Source organism: Lepisosteus oculatus, chromosome 6, assembly GCF_040954835.1.
Source record: "Lepisosteus oculatus isolate fLepOcu1 chromosome 6, fLepOcu1.hap2, whole genome shotgun sequence".
Taxonomy (NCBI): domain Eukaryota; kingdom Metazoa; phylum Chordata; class Actinopteri; order Semionotiformes; family Lepisosteidae; genus Lepisosteus; species Lepisosteus oculatus.
In genome coordinates, this window is record NC_090701.1 from 4,178,919 (window position 1) to 4,198,340 (window position 19,422).

At 40.4% G+C, this 19,422-nt stretch overlaps 1 protein-coding gene across 6 annotated transcripts in view; it reads right to left on the bottom strand.

The window, feature by feature from the left end:
* Positions 1-19,422, bottom strand: part of phactr1 (phosphatase and actin regulator 1) — a 125,687-nt gene that overhangs the window by 22,777 nt on the left and 83,488 nt on the right. For 4 of the 6 annotated variants that reach the window (XM_015354759.2, XM_015354758.2, XM_015354755.2 and 1 more), the window contains 4 exons: positions 16,307-16,447; positions 12,450-12,653; positions 8,569-8,884; positions 905-1,086 (listed from right to left, as the gene is read on the bottom strand). In XM_015354759.2, coding sequence (XP_015210245.1) covers positions 905-1,086; positions 8,569-8,884; positions 12,450-12,653; positions 16,307-16,447 — 843 coding nt within the window. The remainder of the gene's footprint in view (positions 1-904; positions 1,087-8,568; positions 8,885-12,449; positions 12,654-16,306; positions 16,448-19,422) is intronic. The other 2 variants (XM_015354757.2, XM_015354756.2) reach the window with 1 other exon arrangement.

Consider the following 19,422-nt stretch of genomic DNA (forward strand, 5'->3'; position numbering starts at 1 on the left):
GTATTCCAAATCATCAATAATGTGTCTTTGCCTTTGTGCTTCCAGTGCACCCATCATAGTACTGATAACCAGCAACAGCTTATGTCACAATCAAACTGGTTATTACTTCTTTGTATTTGAAAAGGGAACTAAACGGTATCTTTTGCGTCCTGTATTTACCTTAATTGAGCAGTAAACATTTTAGAAATAACAAAATAGATGCTGTTGTGTATGGTATCAAACTTTAGATTAATCTGTGGTAAGCTTTACCCTAGAGACCACCTAATGGTGACGATTTATTCATCTAGAATTCCCAGAGATTTATAATAGTATCTTTCTATCCGATTATATAATATGTGTAAAACCCCGAACATCTGTGAATATCCACTGTGTATCTGCTTACAAATGCAGACCAGGACAGCGGGTGATATTATTGCTAATTTCCTTTTAGTACTTTTTCCTTTTACAAAATTAAATATCATTATATGAAACAAAATCCACTCTTCTAATGTATTAGAAAACATATTCTCTTACAGCATTTTGATTTGGCAAGTCATTGCAATAATTAGTAGATCTGTATGTAAGCTGTCTGCTGTAAACTACTGTATAATCTCATACTGAGCTACTGATATTCACGTCCCCAGAAAACAAAAAAAATACTATTGTTAAAAAAGACTAATCTTTGTAAAATATGTCTAATATTTGTGGTAAGAATCATAAATGGGACGACTGGCGATGATGGGGACTTACAGGGAGGAATACGTTGTTTTATTTTTCTTTTGTATTTGAGGTATGTTCAAATAATAAAAATAATGAATACGGGCTCATGTTAATTGACATTTGCTTTTCCGTTAATTCTGAGGTTGACTGACGGAAAAGTGCTTGAAGAGGGTTTGGACTCTCACAGAGTGATAAAGGTCTTTACTTGTAAAGAGCGTGTCGTCATCTTCATCGTCGTCATCGTCGTCGTCGTCATCGTCGTCGTCTTTGTACATGCTGGGGAGATCTTCGTAGTCTGACTCATTAGGCACATTTTCTTTGTCATCATCACACTCTATCACTACTGTTGGCACTTGTCTTCCTTCCAGCCCTGTATGCAAGGCAGAGCTAAAACAAAGGAAGTGTTTGAAACATCAGCGTTCATGAAAACTGAACTCTGTCACTAACTGTGTAAATATCACAAACACACTATACTGACATGAAAAACACTAGACAACACTACACAATTTATACTTGCCTTAATTTTTTGAGTAGTAAGTTATCAATTTAGGCACTCTTAACACATTTTTTATTTTATATGGCTCAGCAATATATACTGTACCATTTCTTGATTTAGGATGGTTCTCAATCTTACATTAACACTGAGCGTCTGACACAATATGCACTACGTCACTAAGTTGCATATAAATTGCATTGTGAAATGCCTATATAAAATAAATCTTAAAATGTATTGTCTTCCTCGTAATAAAAAAGTCTGAAATAAAATACATAAAACCATAAAACAAAGTCAGCTGGTGTGTTAACAAAATCTTAAAAATGAAATGCAAAGCAAATCTGTAAATAAAATAAAAAATGATAAAAATAAAATAATACAAAAAGCATAAAAGAAAATTAAATAAATAAAAGAGACTACAGTTAATAATATAATGTTATGTCAGAGGCTTTATAATGGTCTTTAAAAGGCTCGTTGAAAGTATGGGCACAATATTCCTGCTTTTTCAACACCATTCATCACCCACACTGACAGTCTTCCATTCACATGTTATTATACTGATAAACATCAACAAACATTTGAATTAAAATAACCTTTAGTGACACATTTCCATGAATAAGTGTGTGTAACTGTGTTAACGTGGGAGCTCCACTCTCAGGTGGATAGTGAACCTGAAACCATTCACATGTACATTTTTCAGGAATGCTTTCTCGATGCAAATTGAGTTTTTCCTGGATGCGGATTTGAAAACTTCTGAAAGCCTCTTTCATTTATATAACAATGAATAAATATTACACTGACACACAACGTTCATCCTATCTTAAAAGGATAGCCTGATATTCTACAGAACCCTAACCTAAACACCAGTGCAGCATGAAGCCTCACTCAAAAACCTGACATACATAGAAGGAAACCAAGGTCTAGGCCTGATTACTGTACACCCTAAACAATACCATAAATTTAGTCCAATCCATGTACAATTAATAGATATCAAACATACTAACACCAACTTAAATACTGTAGAGTCTAAAGTACTTCCGTGGGATTCTTGCATAGTCTCTGCAGAGTTTGCAGTGCATGTACTGTTCTGTGCTGAGACTTGTGCCACTGGAGTCATCTGAGTTATACATCCATTATCACACAGCTGCCTATTCTTAGTAAAGATTGCAGCAACCAGAGGTCCATTCTGGACGCATCGTACCCACAACAGGACTGGACTTCAGAAAAACACATATGTTCTTTGTTATGGATAGACTGTGTGCCAGAAGACATTGTTACCGAAGTTAGAGCTTTCCAAACAACTAAAATACATCACAAAATTTAAAAATGGCAAACAGCGTTTGGAGTTGTACTCCTGTTGGACTTTACTTGTTGTAAATCACAAGTGCCATTTGCTGTTTCCATTCTGTTTTAAACTCCTTACTATATAACCAATTTACTCTTGGTCTCAGTAGGCTAAGCAATGTTTACCTCTAAAATGCCTCAGCACCTGGTTAAAAGGATTTTACTTTTGCAGTTAATTTATTAACTAGAACAGTAATAGAACTGTGAGCTTAGATGGAACATATCCAGAAAAGAAAATCCAAGAAGGGAGCCTATTGTTATGTCTGTGCTCGAACCCATGACAATAAAGCCAGGAGTCAATCCTGGACTTGAACGCTTCAAGTCTGATGCTCAGTGTGTTTAGTGGAGTCATGGGCTAAGGTTTCCAACAGCCATTAATTAAAAGCACTGATCTTTCACAGTGTAAAGCTAACACTGGTTTGTGAAACCGGCCTTTACAATATGGTAGGTTGCAATGCATGAGAGGCTGCAATCTATATCCACATGCGTCTGGTTGGTGTGTTTTTAATGTGACCTTCTCTTGCTCTTTGCGAGACCCTGCTGTGGGAGTTGAGATCAAAGAATTCAATTAATAATTAGGGCAGAACCTAACATCATTATCTGTAAAAGGAATGTCATGTTGAAAATGACCCTGCATATGTTTTGTTTTAATAAGGTCTGCAATTGTTAACTAGATTCTAATGAGCCACAAAAAAATAACCTTAGGGACATAAAAGACATTTATTCTTGTTTTTTAAAACAAAACATCAACTGATTTTCTAAATCAATCTCCTTTAAAATGCCCTAATGAGAAGTCTTCAGAGATCCTTTAAAGTCCACAAATGTGGAACCGTATAATGATATTCTGTTGAGGAAACAGGATATAACTTGATGAGATGAGAAGCTTATAAATGCACTGTTATCAGGGCCATGCTCAAAGGACTGTCCCAAATGACAGTAAAAGCGTACGGAACACCTTAAAGAAGACCAGCTATTATCTTCTGAGCTTAAGAGGATGAGACTGCAATCCTGTACTTGAGAGGTGACATTGTGCGCAGAGCTGTAGAAGCCAGGTTCCTCTTGAGGATGCTGACTGTAGACGGCTCCATTACACAGTAAACCTGTTCCTAATCACAGGCCTGGCAGGACTGCACCCTGGATTTAGTGCCAGTGTCGCACCAGGGTGCACGAGACACCAGTAAAGCCAGCCAACATGTCTCAGGAAGGAGAGAGGAAACTAGAGCCTGTGGAGACATCTCACACCCTCATGGGGAAGACCTGTAAACTCCACACAGACAGCCCCTCAGCTTGAAATCAAACCCAGGGGTCTGCAGAGCTCACACCTCTGCCACTCTGCCATGGTAGGAGGGAAAGGATTTATCATGCAGATTCACCGCTGAGCACTTCCAGGAGAAGTCATTGTTTCTTGGGGCCAAAGACAGTGAAAGCTGACCCTCTTGAAGAAAAACTGACTCCCCAGCTGTACTCACAATATGTCACAGTGTGAAGTAGAGGACAGGCCATTTTTAATTAAATTGGCTTTGTATTTCAAAAGAAACTGAAAACAAAAGATCTTTAAATAGAATGTTTATTCCTCAGTTCTAATATGTTATGGAGAACATTTCCACTGCCACAAACTGAAGTTGTGTTGTAATGTATGAACATGCCAACTAAATGTGGCAGAGAATTTCTCAAATTATTGGTGCCAGACTCACCAGCTGTTAAACCTTATGGGAGTGATTATATATGGAGACTGCATCTATGCGAACAAGTGAGATAAAAGTAAGAAAAGAAAATGATAGATAATGATTAATGTAGATAATGAATAGAAATGCTGAAGGAATATGATGCTGAAAATCAAAGAAAAAATCCAGTTAGGTTTATACTGTATTTACAAATAAAATTCAGAAAATAAAATTCAGACTTAGCTCAAGTACAAAGCAATAACAGAATTAACAGAAGCCACAGGCCTTTCTCCAGTAAGCCATACAAAAAAGTAACAAAATTTATTTTATATGTTCTCCCATCAATTGTGAAACCTGATTTTTGACTCATACACAAGTATATAATAACGTTTTCTTCCATCTATGAAACTGTTACTTGCAAGAGAAACACTGTATGTATTTTAAATTCTGCCACTTGCTTTCTTTGCTGATATAATAATATAGCAAGAATGGACTCTGATAATATGTTTTTCTGTTCACCTTCTTCTGATGAATACAAACCTCTTGTGGTTACATAACCAACAGTACAGACCACACATTGCAGTACGACTGGTGTCAGGGGAGGGGGGGGTAGGGGGACTTTTTAACTCTCTGCAGACTCATCCTTTCCAAGGACAAAAGGTAAGGTTAAGGATTCGTTTGGAAATTAGTAATGGAATTATGTCACGTACTGTAACCCAGAGGGTGCACATGGGAAACAGTCCGCACGCCTGCAGAATATCAGCTGTGCAAGCGTTTGATGGCTTGAAAAAAATATCAAGCAGTGTGACTGTCAGTTTACAGTAGCATGCATACATGTTTGTTCTTCCATCATTTCTATTATTCTTTTTTTTTGCTGTCCTTATACTAGATATTTGTGCGATTATCCCAGGGTGTTTTTTATAAAGTTCACGCACATTTGCTGTGACATTTTTCCTTTTCCCTCTTCTTCACTGCTGTTTCTTTAGTAGTTATTTGTGACAGGTTCACAGTTTATTGTTTTTTCACCAATACCAGGGAATTTAGAAGTACTGTAATTACTGTCATTGTCTCTGCACGCACCACACTGTAAGAGTTAATACAACTAATTAAGCTCTATGGTGCACATTTGCCTAATGTCTTGCAGTTCACTGGTTGACTCTGATGAGCTATTCTTGTCACCCAAGAGGCTCTGCATGACAGCGTGTTCATGATTTGCCCTTTCATTGCTCCCCTGATCCATTATTGTTAAAATGGGACACTGACTTGGCTGAATGAAAAATAACGCAAGGTTACCCTTTCTGCAAACTGACAACGGCCTGGCCTAATTAGCCCATCTGCCTTCTAACCAAAGGTTACACATTAGCTGCTAATTTTGAAAACTGTGATCTTTACATGACCTTTCCCTTTGCGAAAATGCAGACGTTTGCCCCGGTTCCTGTAAAACGGGCTTGGAAATGTTTTATTGCTGTAAAATGCCCTCATACACTGGTTTCTTTACTGTTTGTAACTCATGAATCCACATGAAGTGAAATCTCATTTAAACCTTTCAGCATCTAAAACTGCAAGCTACCCTTGGAACAGCATTCACTGTGTCCATGTATAAAAATGTACTTTGGGTGTGATTAACACAGCAGAATCAGATCTTCTCAAATAATGAAAAATCGTTGGTAGTTCTTTATTTCATCTGCTTTCCATATTCATATTCAATAATAAAGTTTATTATAATTATTCCCTGCCCTGACTCATCTAAACTGATCAAAATTGCCAAAAAACATTCTTTGTTTTAACAGTCTTTTGGGGTTTTAATTTTATATTCGCAAGGCATTCTTAGGGATTCTATTGAGGAACTCCTGAATCAGGAGTTTTCAAAGAACAAAGACGCCATGGTCTTTACACACAGTTTTGGAACGATGAGCCACGCCAGAGGACATTATAATTAGAACAATTTTATCGACCTCCTGCAGATCAGGAGCAAATGAAAATAACATCAGTGCTGCTCATCCGGAATGAAATGTGTTTCTGTTTCAAGAATATTATTAACTTTGTATTACATATGCACAGAAACACAAAATCCAATGCAGTGTCAGATAAAAGTGCACAGTCAAGCAACAGGAAAATCTGCTACTCTTTACTATTGTTAGAGGTTATATAAACAGGGATAAGTAAATAGAACAGGTTGTTCAATGCACAGCAGTCTGTTGACTCACCAATATTAATAGACTTTAGTGCCTTTTGTTATCAGAATATATGGCACCTTCCACATCCCTAGTTTTCAAACTGGCACATTATGCTTAAAAATGAAATAAAAGGACAGAAAGTACTGACTATTTGAGTGGCTGGTATTTGAGAAAGTCCAAGCGATGGCAATGAGACAATTCTGTTTGAGATAAAAAGCCGTGAGGACGAAGGAAACATCTTCACAGCTTCTGCATTTCACTGTTGGACGATTTGGAAGGGCCCATAAATTATATCATCAGCCCCCCATCAGACAACTATGGCAACAACAGGAACCTATTAGTCTAGAACGAGATTGATTGGCCAGGCCGGCAACATCATTTCTCGTGTGTTAAACGATAAGAAGCTTCCAGAAAGCAGGACATGGCTGTCAAGGAGACCTGCGTTCTGGCTTTGCAGCGGGGTCCTTCTGGCGTGCCGTCTCCCCGCCAGCTGCAGAACGCACTATCTCTGAACGGGAGAAGTAACTGAAACTCACAGGACCGTTATCACACCCACGCTGCCATAATTCTTCATTCTTAAAATTGACTGACAGCACAAGACGCATAGATCATAATAAACTGACAAACCAGCGCCGGCGAGCCCCACATTTCCTTATTTAGCTTTCCATAGTCATAGCGTCAGCGGTTTAGAAGAGGCACAATTTTTATTGTATTTTATATTGGCGGATAAAAGCGACGTGCTGCATTTTAAGGAGCGTCTTCCAAGATAATGCAGGTGCACGTGAGAGGAAAGTTTAAAGCACAAGAAGAGGCCCCCAGTGACATTACAGCCCGCGTCGACCCCGGGAATACAGTGCATACAGCCTTTCTTCTCTGGAACTAAAGTAATTCATAAGGACTCAAATCTTAAAGATACAAATAAAAAAAAAGTTGGTGACCAAAAATGGGACATAAGAATGGTTACAAATGAGAGGAGGCCATTTGGCCTTTTTTGGCTCATTTGCGAGTTAGTAGGTATAAAGTGCTCATATAGGTGTTCCTTGAAAGAAGCCAGGGTATCAACATGGCTGGGTAGCTTGTTCCACACTCCCACAACCCTTTGGGTAAAGAAGAGCTTCCTGTTCTCAGTTTTAGATGCATGTCATGTAGCTTCACTTGCGTCCTCTGGCTTTAAAGTCATTTAAGCTTTAAAGCTACATATTAATATTTTATGACCTATTAAAATTGCGAATGCCAAGAAAGAGTTAATTTTGTTCACTCTTTTACATAATCCATGAGAAGCACACACAGACTTGTGTGGGTCATGCTAATAATACCATCTACACAGGCTATATTTGACAGAAACAGCTCCTTTTTGACACAAATTATTTATGGACTCTTTACGGGTCATCAATTTTTAGTGTCCCCATTAAGTTTTAATTTCCTGATCAGCAAAGTTTAATAATTTAATCATCATTCACTTCCTCTGCAAGTCTCTTTTATCTCACAGTATCAATACACTGTGTAAAATGGCATTTATCTTTACAGTGTTATAAAATTAGATACTAAGACTTCAAATGTTTCAGAAGGCTTGGAGGCTGCACACTCATTCCCTGAGATGTATGCTGATCAGGCTCAAAGGAATAAGAAATCTGCATAGTTTCTTTCATGGTATTTTTTTTCCTGTGAATTCTAAACTGCTGAAGCAGAATAAGAACCGTTGGCCCTTTCTTGAGACATGAATTGACAACAGGTAAAAAAAAAACAGGATACAAATTGTGCAGAACAGAAGCTGTTTCATTAGACAAAACTCAACAAACACAAAAAAAGAGCACGCACTAAGAGTTCAGATACAACAAAAGCGCTGTACGTGAACAGGGTTTTAAGAACAAAAATCTGAACAGGATCGAGTGGGGAGCTGTGTCAGAATGCACTGGCTGCAAAGGAGCAAATAATGGTTAGTTTCCCACTGAAAAAGCAGAAGAAACACACACAGCGTTTCAGCGGTTGAGCCTTCTTCAGCTGGGGGCTTTCTCCCTCATACCTGAAGAAGGCTCAGCAGCTCCCCGTGCGGTCCTTTTCCTGGGGAATTGACCTACCCTTGTCCGTCACTGTCCGCCAGAACAGGTTGTCACGTCTCTGTTCGCCGGCCTAGTTACCTCATTCTGTAAGGAAAACACCCCCCCCCCCCAGGGCCCTGCCTACCCCTCACCTCTCCAGCCTCTGCATGGTCAAGGCCAGGGTCTTGTTGAGCTCCTCGATGACTCTGCTGGAAGGCACCGGGTGGAGGGAGATGGGCACCGGCGTGGGGGACAGGTGGGTGCCGCCGTACTGCAGCGGGTGCTGCTGGGAAGGCAGCATGGCCGGGTGGTGCTGCCCTAGAGGCTGCGGAGAGCACTTCTGTGAGGAGTAGGAAGTGAGGGCAGGCTCCATGCCACCCGGGGGAACACAGATCATCACCTTCTTCGGAGGTAGTGGAGGAGACAGCTTGCCCGGCATACAGGGCAGTTTGATGGGCTGGCCTGAGTCTGTGGAGAAATAAATCCAAGCCCATCTGAGGAGGCGTAATAATGCTGCACAGCACGTACATGAAGGCACCAGACAAACAACTTTGCAACGGTTACAGCTGGGGGCAGGGGTTGCTGATCCCAGTCCTGGAGGACCTGCTGGTGTCTGGTCAAGCCCAGCTCAATGTGACAACTGGACGCTTAACTGACCTCATCACAAGATTATTCTGATTCATCTTTAGGAGCTTTCAGCTCTCAAACGCGTTGGGGGGTCGCCCTGTTACTATTGCATTCATTAATGCGAAATATAAATTTCACTTGTTACAAGTTATCAAGCTATAGCAAACTAGTTTCAACAAACTATATTATTGCCACAAGAAAAATTAAAGGGTACACGACACCTTAAAGAAACACACATGTTTTCATATCTTCCTTTCATTGTATTACATATCTTCCCCAAGTGTTTTATTTTTAATATTCCAAAGCACAACCTGTCATCAATATGCCTAAGATTTTGTCCTTCCGATGTTCGGCTGCAAAATGCATCAGAGCTCAGAGCTCCCGCCCTCAGAGCAGTCTCCTGCTACTGTGGAAACCAGCGGAGGTGCTATGCTCTTCCCTAGATGGCACCTGGGTGAATGTTTTAAAAGAGCTGTATTTGCTCTATGCTTCAGAACATCACGCAACGAGCAAACATGTTATGCAGTCTTCAAATCACAGCCAACCTACAGAAAAGTATGGCATGTTTCCTTCTCCATATATATGATATTCCTACCCATGTCTAAATTATCTTGTGAGAGCAGAACAAAGAAAGCAGGCACCCTAACTAAAAGCAGGTAAAGCCGCAAGCAGGTACTGTAAGTAGCCCTCGGTCAAAATACCATCTGTGTCCCTGTGCAGTCCTTTCGCTCATTAAATATCTGTCTGTGACCAATTAAGATCTTGCAGCTTTAGAGCAGATGTCAGTCTGTTTAGGAGAGTCAAAAAGTGCCAAAGTAACAGCAACATTAAAAACGAGGGGAGTTCGCAGGTCAGCGAAAGGTTATACTGACGAATCTAAAATAACATTGCTCAATGCACAGTGCCAAGAACAAGTTTCTGAACCCCTAATGTAATTATGGTAATAACAATTTCTTATTATGGTACCCTTTATTAATCAAAACAAGCCTTTTCTTAAGTAAACAAAGGGTTTACATGGACTGTTTCAATGCTTTTTGAGATGCAATGGTGTATGAAGTAGGAACAATATCAATAATAAAGCAGTGTATGTAAAATAATTCACAAACGCCTAATTTATTGAGCACAGCTAAAAGGCTGACTATTATCAGATGGTTACATAATTGGATAAAAGGTAAATAGGGACTGAGTTTGGATAGACTTGTCCTATATGATGATCAGACACTTTATGAGTTTGGTCATCACCATACAGCTTAGTGGAAACAAGTCACACCACAATCAAAACAGATTGATGCTCATCAGTCTGGAAAGGGTTACTAAACAATTTCTACTCTTCTGGGGCTACATCCTTCTACTGTCAGACAGACCATTTGCAAATGGGAAATCTTTAAGACCACGGAGACTCTACCCATGACCAGTCATCCTGCTTTGATCTCCCAAGAGCAACCTGGAAAATCATCCAGGAGGTCACAGTGAACCCCCGAGTATCCTCTGAGGATCTGCAGGCCTCTCTGAACAGCAGCTCCTCCAGCTGAGGTTATAGAGAGGGTAATGGTTTGGGGACTGAGCGCATATATGCTCTACTGTTCCAGCAGTTTGCGATTCATTTGCAATTTGAGGATTGTTTTGGCCAGGGAGGGCGATTTAAATCAGGCCCCTACTCTTTACGTCAGAAACATCGCCTTCCACTTGACCAGGAGTTCTTAATAGTTGGGTAGTGAGTGTATTAAAGGCCATGGCCTCTATTTACCTGTAAACACCATTGCAGGTACTAAATACAGATGCATAAATGAAACGTAGGAAGCCAGGAGAAATCATATCTTTCTGAATGGCTATTTAGATAGATTTTTAATTTAACTCAAATATGTCAATTTTCAATTAACATGATATCGATTCATTATAAAAAATGAGCAACTAACCTTTACAGGGATATGACTATGTATTCTTTTTTTCCACAGTATTGAACAGTTGCTGGTCTCTGGAGTTATTACCAGGCTACATAGAATCCTGAGTCTGTGCCTCTGCAGGCTCAAATGGAAAAGGTATACTGGCTTTCATGCAGTTCACACTGATACCACAAGATCTCTGCAAAGTGTTGTGCTGAATGCACAAAATCTCACTTCTACCTCTATATTACATTAAGATGCCAGTGCAGGCAGATATGAATAGTTCAAAGAATCGTTTGACATTTGTCATGTACAAAGCATGCCTGTTTTTGTGTTGTCATGTGGGGTCGTGGATAAAATTTTAACACCCCCCCAGGCGAGTAAGGAGAAAATGTAATAACTGATCCACAGGACAATTTTGATCTACACAGAATTGCTGAAAGGCTGATTAACAATCTGTCAATAGTGGTAGGTTTAGTGCTGCATCATAAAAAAGGAATAAAATTAACCAGTCAGTAATTTTATCACACGAGGGCCATGAAGCCGTTCTTCATCAGTGTTTGAACACCCTGAGAATTGTTTAGAGCAACTTTAAAATGCTTTATGACTGTATCACATCTCATTTACACTTGTGAAAGATGCTGGAAAATAGGTCAGCGAAATATTATGTTTCAAATTTTGTTACGCACAAGCAGGCAACAGTCCAATAAAGTAACAGTTCAATATGCTCAAAAAGAATTATGAGACATCGCTTCCTCCCGGGAAAAGTATAATGATCAAGGATACAACCTGAAACAGTTTAAGGCGGAAAGCAGACCTCTGTGTAATTCTGGTTACTGTGTGTATGCCCCCGAGGAATCAGATGTGACAAAAAGAGCAGAATCCGTTTCACCATAGTGAGAATTAACGAGAAAAAAACTGTATCGGGCCATCCGCATTGCATCTCAAGAGCATTCATCACCTAAGATTCTTAAAAGGATCATTTACACCCTACACCGAAAAAACCAGCAGACCGACACAGTTAGCAATGGGGAAGGACTCTTGTTTATCCCCACCAGGGTGCTGTTCCTCGATTCAAAATTGCCACCTAAAACACAGAGCCGACAAGTTTTATTGCCTCCCAAACCACATCATCGTCTAGCAGCCTCTGTAGTTCTTTCAAAGCTGTTTACTGCAGAGGCAACACTGATGCCTGAACCATGTGCCACCTCTGTGGATAACAATTTAATCAAATCAATAGAAAGGGATTTCTAGGATCTAGATCTTCCAGACGCCGCGATGCTAGCACCTTAAAAGCCTTGAAAGTGTGGGATGTCAGCAGGCAAAACTTGAATACCTTAAGACATGTCACTGAACTTAGAAACACTCTTTAACCAAGGATTTAACTACGAGGCTTTGGAAAGCAACCAGCTTCATCTCAGACTACCACACATTCACGGCCACACATTCACTGCTTTCCCGAAGATTGTTACAGAATCTGGAAAAGTGAAAAAGACCGGATACGGGGACGAGGAATAACTCACCGGCTATGTGGTTGGGAAACCGTGAGAAAGGCTTAGGAGGAAGAGCTGGGGGTTGCTTTAGGAACATGGGCTGCTTCACTGGGGTGTCCTGATTGTCACCAGGGAAGGCCACAGGTTTTTTAGGAGGCAAAACCAAGGTAGGCTTCATCAGAGGGTCCTGGGAGCAGACTCCAGTTTCAATAGACGTCTGGAATTCTACTGAGCCTGAGGGACAAAAATACAGAAGGTGTGTCACAGCAGGAAGGGTTCTGAACTCGCAGCCCGAGTGCATAATTTTTTTCCCCTTGATTTACAGGTAGCCCACAAGCAGAAACAGAAAGAGCCTGTTTGAAAACACAGAATTAGATGAGACCTGCAGTATGCAAGGGAATCAATCTCACGAAACCGCCCATTTCCATCTTCCATGGCCTAGACAAAGACTTACAAATTCTTCAACAGTACGGTAGTGTGTGTGTGTGTGTGTGTGTGTGTGTGTGAGAGAGACACTCAGCTGAGCTCAGGCAGTGAGACAGTCCTCTGCAATTGTGGTCTAGTGTGCATAATTGACACTGAATGCCACCGAGTCTCACAGACATACTTTAGATGAACAAATAAAATCATGTGCTTTATACTTCCCTAAGGACTGTAAAAGAAGGCTTTTTCAGAAACACACACATACACTAAATGCGCTAGCCAATCAAAAGACATTGTGAATATGACTGATCTTGTTTGAAAACAGTCACAAGAAAACATTCATTTTTAAATTTTAACAAAAATATCTGTAATTACTGAACACTGAAATGAAATCAACATCTATAAACACAGATGATTTGAGTTGCTAGATTTTGTACGAACACATACAGTATATGCCGAATGTAAGTCTCTACACACGTACTGTATACATTGCAGTTTATTTTTGTAATTCAACTCAATCCCTTTTAGAACAGAACTATAAACACAGCAAATTAACGTTTAAGATTTGTTCACACTGTTCTATAAATTGCAATGTGTATATTTACACATTGATTCATTTCACTATTATCTAAATATGTAAAAATGTTGAAAACAAAAAAAAGACCTCAGTTTCTATTGCTTTTCTCTACTACCATTGGATTAATGCACAGCAGACTTTACCTCAATGAGTACTACTTTCTTTGTCAAATTTCTGAATTTCTGGATATGAAGTGAATCCACAGATATCCAAAATAGTACTTGGATTAGCATTATATCAGAAGCATTAATGTCGGTGTTTTTGTCTTGGGTGGAAGTCCACTAGAGAGTCAGGACACCTTCTTCAGATATCAAGCGCACACAGTCCTGGGCTGTTAAGGTGACTGCTGCCTAAATGAGTTAGACGATACAGCCGTTAAACATAAATGAATGAATTCATTTTATGTCTCTGTTCCTAGAAAATACAATAACCCACAGTCCAATCAATCTGCTTAAAGCTGCTAGGTCCAATTTTAGAGCAGGTAGCAGCTGACACTTACTACAAAAAATCGCTTCTTAATATCCAGGAGCCGTCTCACTCTCTCAGATGAATCCTAATTTAAAGCAGAACCTTCCCTGGTTTATTTATAGCCTTCTTGAAGAATGCTGTTTCACACAGGTAGCCAAACCAAATGTGATTCTGTCTATGGATCTGTTTTAAGATAAGATAGATGTAAACGATGATTTTTCGCTAATTGTACACAAGGTTTCAATGATTAAAAAATAATTGGTCTCAGACAAAAGTCATTCTTTATGACTTTCTCATTAGAAAGAAATGTAACTACAGTCCAACAGACTCTTTTAATCATTTAAGCCTGGAGTAGAACATAAACTTAATTTGCTTCTTATGACATTTTTTTGGTACGCTGCAGTTCAACCTTCTCTGAAAGCTTTCAGACAGAAAGTTTAGTAGCACTAAAACAGAACACTTTTACCACAATGGACATACTGGACACAAATGTTTTGATTGTTCAAAAGGGTAAAAATACATTAAATATATCTAAAATGCAAAGAAAAAATCTAATTAAAGGGTAAAGCATTTGACCGCATACAGTAGTGAATATAAAACTACTGGTGTCTTGTCCATCATCTTTTGCGACTTTCTGCTTTTGCTGACAATTTATTGTAAATTTTCAATTTATATCAAAGGGTGTTTGGCCTCCTAATGAATGTGATCAATATCTCAGATGTCTTGCTAATTTTGAAATCAGATGTTTTTGCTCACTTTTCAACATTCAGGAGCTCCTGTTTTAAAGATGTATAAATGTTCCTGTACCAGTTGTTACTTTATCGGTTAACATAGTTAGCACCACTTTAACATAGGTCACGTGAAGCAATAGCAGTGTTTTTAAAAGAATCACCATCATCCTTTAAGTCTTCTGGGAAAAATGGAAAAATACTGAGCATTAATGTAATAATCATCATTTGAATATGTGTAGTCCTTATCTATTCTTCCACTCTTTTTTTATATTAGAGCCCTGGAAGAGTTATGCACAGTAATTTTGCTGCAGTTTCATCCACAAACACATTAATCCCTCTTCTACATGGAAGTGAATATATGGACTTAAGTCCAGATGGGAAGGAAATGTCGCAATGATCTGAAAGAATGTTAATTGCTAACTCATTTAATTACAATTTGGTTATACATGAAACCATGGCCCAAGAACACATCCAAGGAAAAAAAAAATACAACATTAGGCACTACTACAAAACGTTCAATCAGTTGTATGAACTGAATCACTGTATCACAGCTGATGAGGTAAACAGGTGAGAAGACCTACACCTAAAATAATGGGGCTACACACTTGTTTCAAGTAGTATAAGCAGCTATATCACCCTGCAGCTCTCAACTTATACCCACTGAGGCTAAGCAGGGTTGAGCCTGGTCAGTACCTGGATGGGAGACCTCCTGCGAAGCTATTGTTCCTGCTGGAAGAGGTGTTAGTGGGACCAGTAGGGAGCGCTCACCCTGCAGTCTGTGTAGGTCCTAATGCCCCAGTATAGTGGAGGGGACACTGTATTGTAGTGGGTACCGTCTTTCAGATGAGACGTTAAACCGAGGTCCTTACTCTCAGTGGTCATTAAAGATCCCTGGTGCACTTCTCAATTAGAGTAGGGAGTTATCCCGGGGTCCGGGTCAAATTTCCCCTCTAGCTCTTTACCATGGCCTCCAAATTGTCCCCATGTATGATTGGCTTGCACTTGCCCTGCAATGGACTGGTACCCTGTCCAGGATGTACCCTGCCTTGCGCTTGGTGCCTGAATTGATGAAGCTATCATATATCTTCACTACTTCTATTGATCGTTTACAAATTCAAGTAATGCATCCTTTCAAAGTGAGTTCAGACAGCTACTTTACACCTTAAAAGACTTATTACATCACATTGGTGTAATAATGCACCGGGTAAATATTTTAATGCAGCTTGAAATATGTTGAATAATGAACATGCTCACTGTAATGCATGTGGCAATCAAAGGCTCCTTCTAACTCAAAAAGACAAGAAGTTAAAGATTTCATCAAATTATTTAACAGTACTTTGATATTCAGAACGCAACAACTATCCTTTTCCATCTCAGAATCCCAACATGTAGATAAGGAAAATAATATCTATTTTTATAATCAATGCATGACTTATCAAAGAATTATGTTATTAAAAATGCAGGCTAAAGTCTTTGGGGAGGAAATAACAACTAAACACTACTTTGCTAAAAAAATGAACCTGAAGTGAACTGACGAGATGCAAATTCGTAGCCAGCCTCATGAGTTCCTGTAAAGACTGCCAACGCAGACGCAAACAGCTTGCCGGGCCAAAGCTCCTGTCAGTAGTGTGGAAATGGGGGCCAGGAAGCCATCCTAACTAAACTGCACATCGGGAGGGAAGACTTACCTGTCCCGTCCATGAGTTCTGGGGTGGGAAGCACCTCATACGTATGATCCTCTGCTTCGCTCTCTAATGTGTTAGACATGGACACCGGTGACTGCCCGTTTTCTAACTTCCCGTCTTCTTTTGTTACAGGGATCGTCCCATCTGATGTAACAGAGAAAGAAGAGATGTCACAAAACTGGTGAACGCTACCCAGGTGTCCACTTCTGAGCCCCCTGCCAGCCCTGGGCTTGAAGAAGCTACAGTAGAATAACATTCGAATGCCAATGCCGTCAAGCAAGCTGTAGCTTTTTAAGCCCAAGGCCAATCCTTCACAAGCCTAAGCTAAAGAACTGGGCTCTACCTTCCTCTCCTCTGTCTTGTTCGTCCATGCTGTTAGCATCCATTAAACCTGAATGGAACATAAAGTTAATTTCCGGACCTAAGATATCATTTTATTGCCAGTTTATATAAATATATAACATTATAAAGTGATGTTATATCAAACGTGTGTGGTCAGTTTATAAGTGGGGAAAAAGGACTGGGGGGTCCTGGACCTGCGTCTGGGCGGTTGCAGGTTCAAATCCCACGAGAGACACTGCTGTTTGCTCTTGTACCCTTGAGTAACATTCTTCCTGCTTTGGGTGCTTCACTTCAGCTGTTGCAGTAAAATCCCCAGCTGTGTAAATAGTTTCAAACATAAGTAGCTTTGGGTATGAGTGTCAGCCAAAAAAATAAAACAAAAAGAGTGGCTAGCACTACAACACATAAGCTCTACATAAGTAGTTTTTCTAGCTTGGCAGGGGGTGTGATCCCCACTGCTTTAGTTGTCACGATCGTAATCCCTCCTCTTTAGGGCGCTCTGGTTACTTTCACCAGCCCCCTGTTCTGCTCCTTCTCATTTAAGCCTGGCGCTCCTGCTATTCCTGGCTCAGCATTGGAAGACAGACGCCCGGAACCCCGCCTACCAGCGGGTCCAGGAGAGACCCGACGGCATCGGCTTCATCACGGCGTCCTGACCGTCTGAGTCCGGGGCTCGGAGCGCCTGGCCTCGTCATCCTGTTTTTATTCCCTGTCCCTGTACCGGATCCCGTTCCGGTTTTTAACTCTGTTGTCCCGTCTTGGATGGATCGCCCAGTTTTGGACTTTGGGACTGCGCCCCGGATTTCCCCCCTGGACTCCTCGGACTTGTTCGCCCTGGCTACGCCCCCCGAGCACCAGATCACCATCGTCACACCCCCTCATCTGTCAACCCCTCCTGATCCTTGTCATCTCCTCCCTGTCGTCCTTCTCCGCTCACTTCTGGATTATACCGACTGCATAGGGTTCAGAACTCTGCTTCACGGGAGCCTGGACATTAGTCCCCCGCCCTCAGTACCAAAGCTATCTTCTTTCCATTCATGTTGCTGAGAACATCCCCCAGTAACAGCCCTGGATGAGGCCACTGTGTCAGCTATCTGGAACAAAACCCTAGTTAGCCAGCACAGGCACTGCAAAGCTCTTGAAAGACAGGCTTGCAAGACCTCAGTTCTTTAACCCCCTTATTAAACAATATCATTATCTTAATATAAGTAAAATGTATGTCACCTAATCCTGATATTTACTACATTTTTTCTCTGTTATATTCAATTAAAAACTACAGAATGATCTTACATTTCTACACAGATGTTTCCAGCTCTCTCTGTATTATCACAGTGTGTGTAACCAGGGATGGACTTAATTTTTGGAATACTACCTTGTGTCCCTTGTTTCCAGGACAGGCTTCTCCTGACCTGGAAAGAGTGACTTTCTCATAATGAATGGATGCTTAGTTTTGACCAGTGTCTGGGATCTTGGTCATTTTAGCCTGTGTGAGATATAACTTTTGTATATGTTTCAAAATATAACTTGATCCACCAGAACATGATATTATTAAGAGCTGAAGATCATTCTTCATTAGGTTTACACACCATTGGATCTGATGCAATGGATCTGACAATGCCTTCTGTTAAAAATACTAAAATATCAGAAGTGAAGCTAGAGTATGGCATAATTCAGGTGGCAGACCTGATCGTTTGTCAGAGGTACACTGCTGGGCACCTGTTCTGCAAAGCCCAGACAAGAGCCAGGCCCGCTGTGCCAAAAGATCAGCCCCTGGCCCCTCTGCTACAAAACGCCAATAGAGAATTAAATCACGGACGAAATGACTACTTGGACAAGGAAGTATTGTCTACAAAATCACCAGTTTTACGTGCTCACACGACATTTGCATAACTGCAAAACCACATAATCTTAAATCAGTAATAAAGGTAATACAAAAATAAAGGAAATCGTAAAATACACTGCAAAGCACCAACACTGTTTCTGCAGACTGCCATCTTCCTAAGTAAAGGATCTTCACAGGCTTGTATCACTGCTTTGGATGTGAACAACATGAAAGCACAGCAAAGCCTACACACCAGTACCCTCATTCTTTCATTTTCCAATAACGTCAGGTTATCGGATCTAATGCATGTACTACAAAACTCGTGTTTTCAGATGTATTCTGGACAAAGAGAAGGGACCATCACATGGCCTACTTACTGTGAGTGGTGAGCCCTTCACTGTTCTTAAATCCATTACAAACGGTGATCAAAATATCCTAAAATGTTCCTTAACATGTTTTCACTGAAAACAAGTTCCTACAATGAGATTCACCATGGTGTAATGCCCATAACATCACTACACAGTAAGGGAGGCTACTGTATGTCTTTTACCTCGAAAGGAAAGAAATACAGCGGGGAAAAAACCTAACACAAATGCTCAAACCAGAGGCCACCAGGGGAAAGTACATGGGAGAGCATTTAAGCCTGAGATCAGAAGACACTTCTTTACCCACAGAGTGGGAGTGTGGATCAGGCTGCCCAGCCATGCTGTTCACGCCGACACCCTGTTTTCTTTCAGGAAGCTACTGAACTAGATCGTTGGATCAATTAGCTGCTAACAACCAAATGGGCTAAATGGACCAAACGAGTTTGTCTTGCCAGTAACCATATGTAAAGTACGTCCTTCCATTCACTTATTTTGCTGACTTTCTGCCTTCATGCCCATTAATAATTTATAGTAAAAATCACAACATACGTCTCTAACATGGTACCTATCCCATGATCAACCATGAGCTT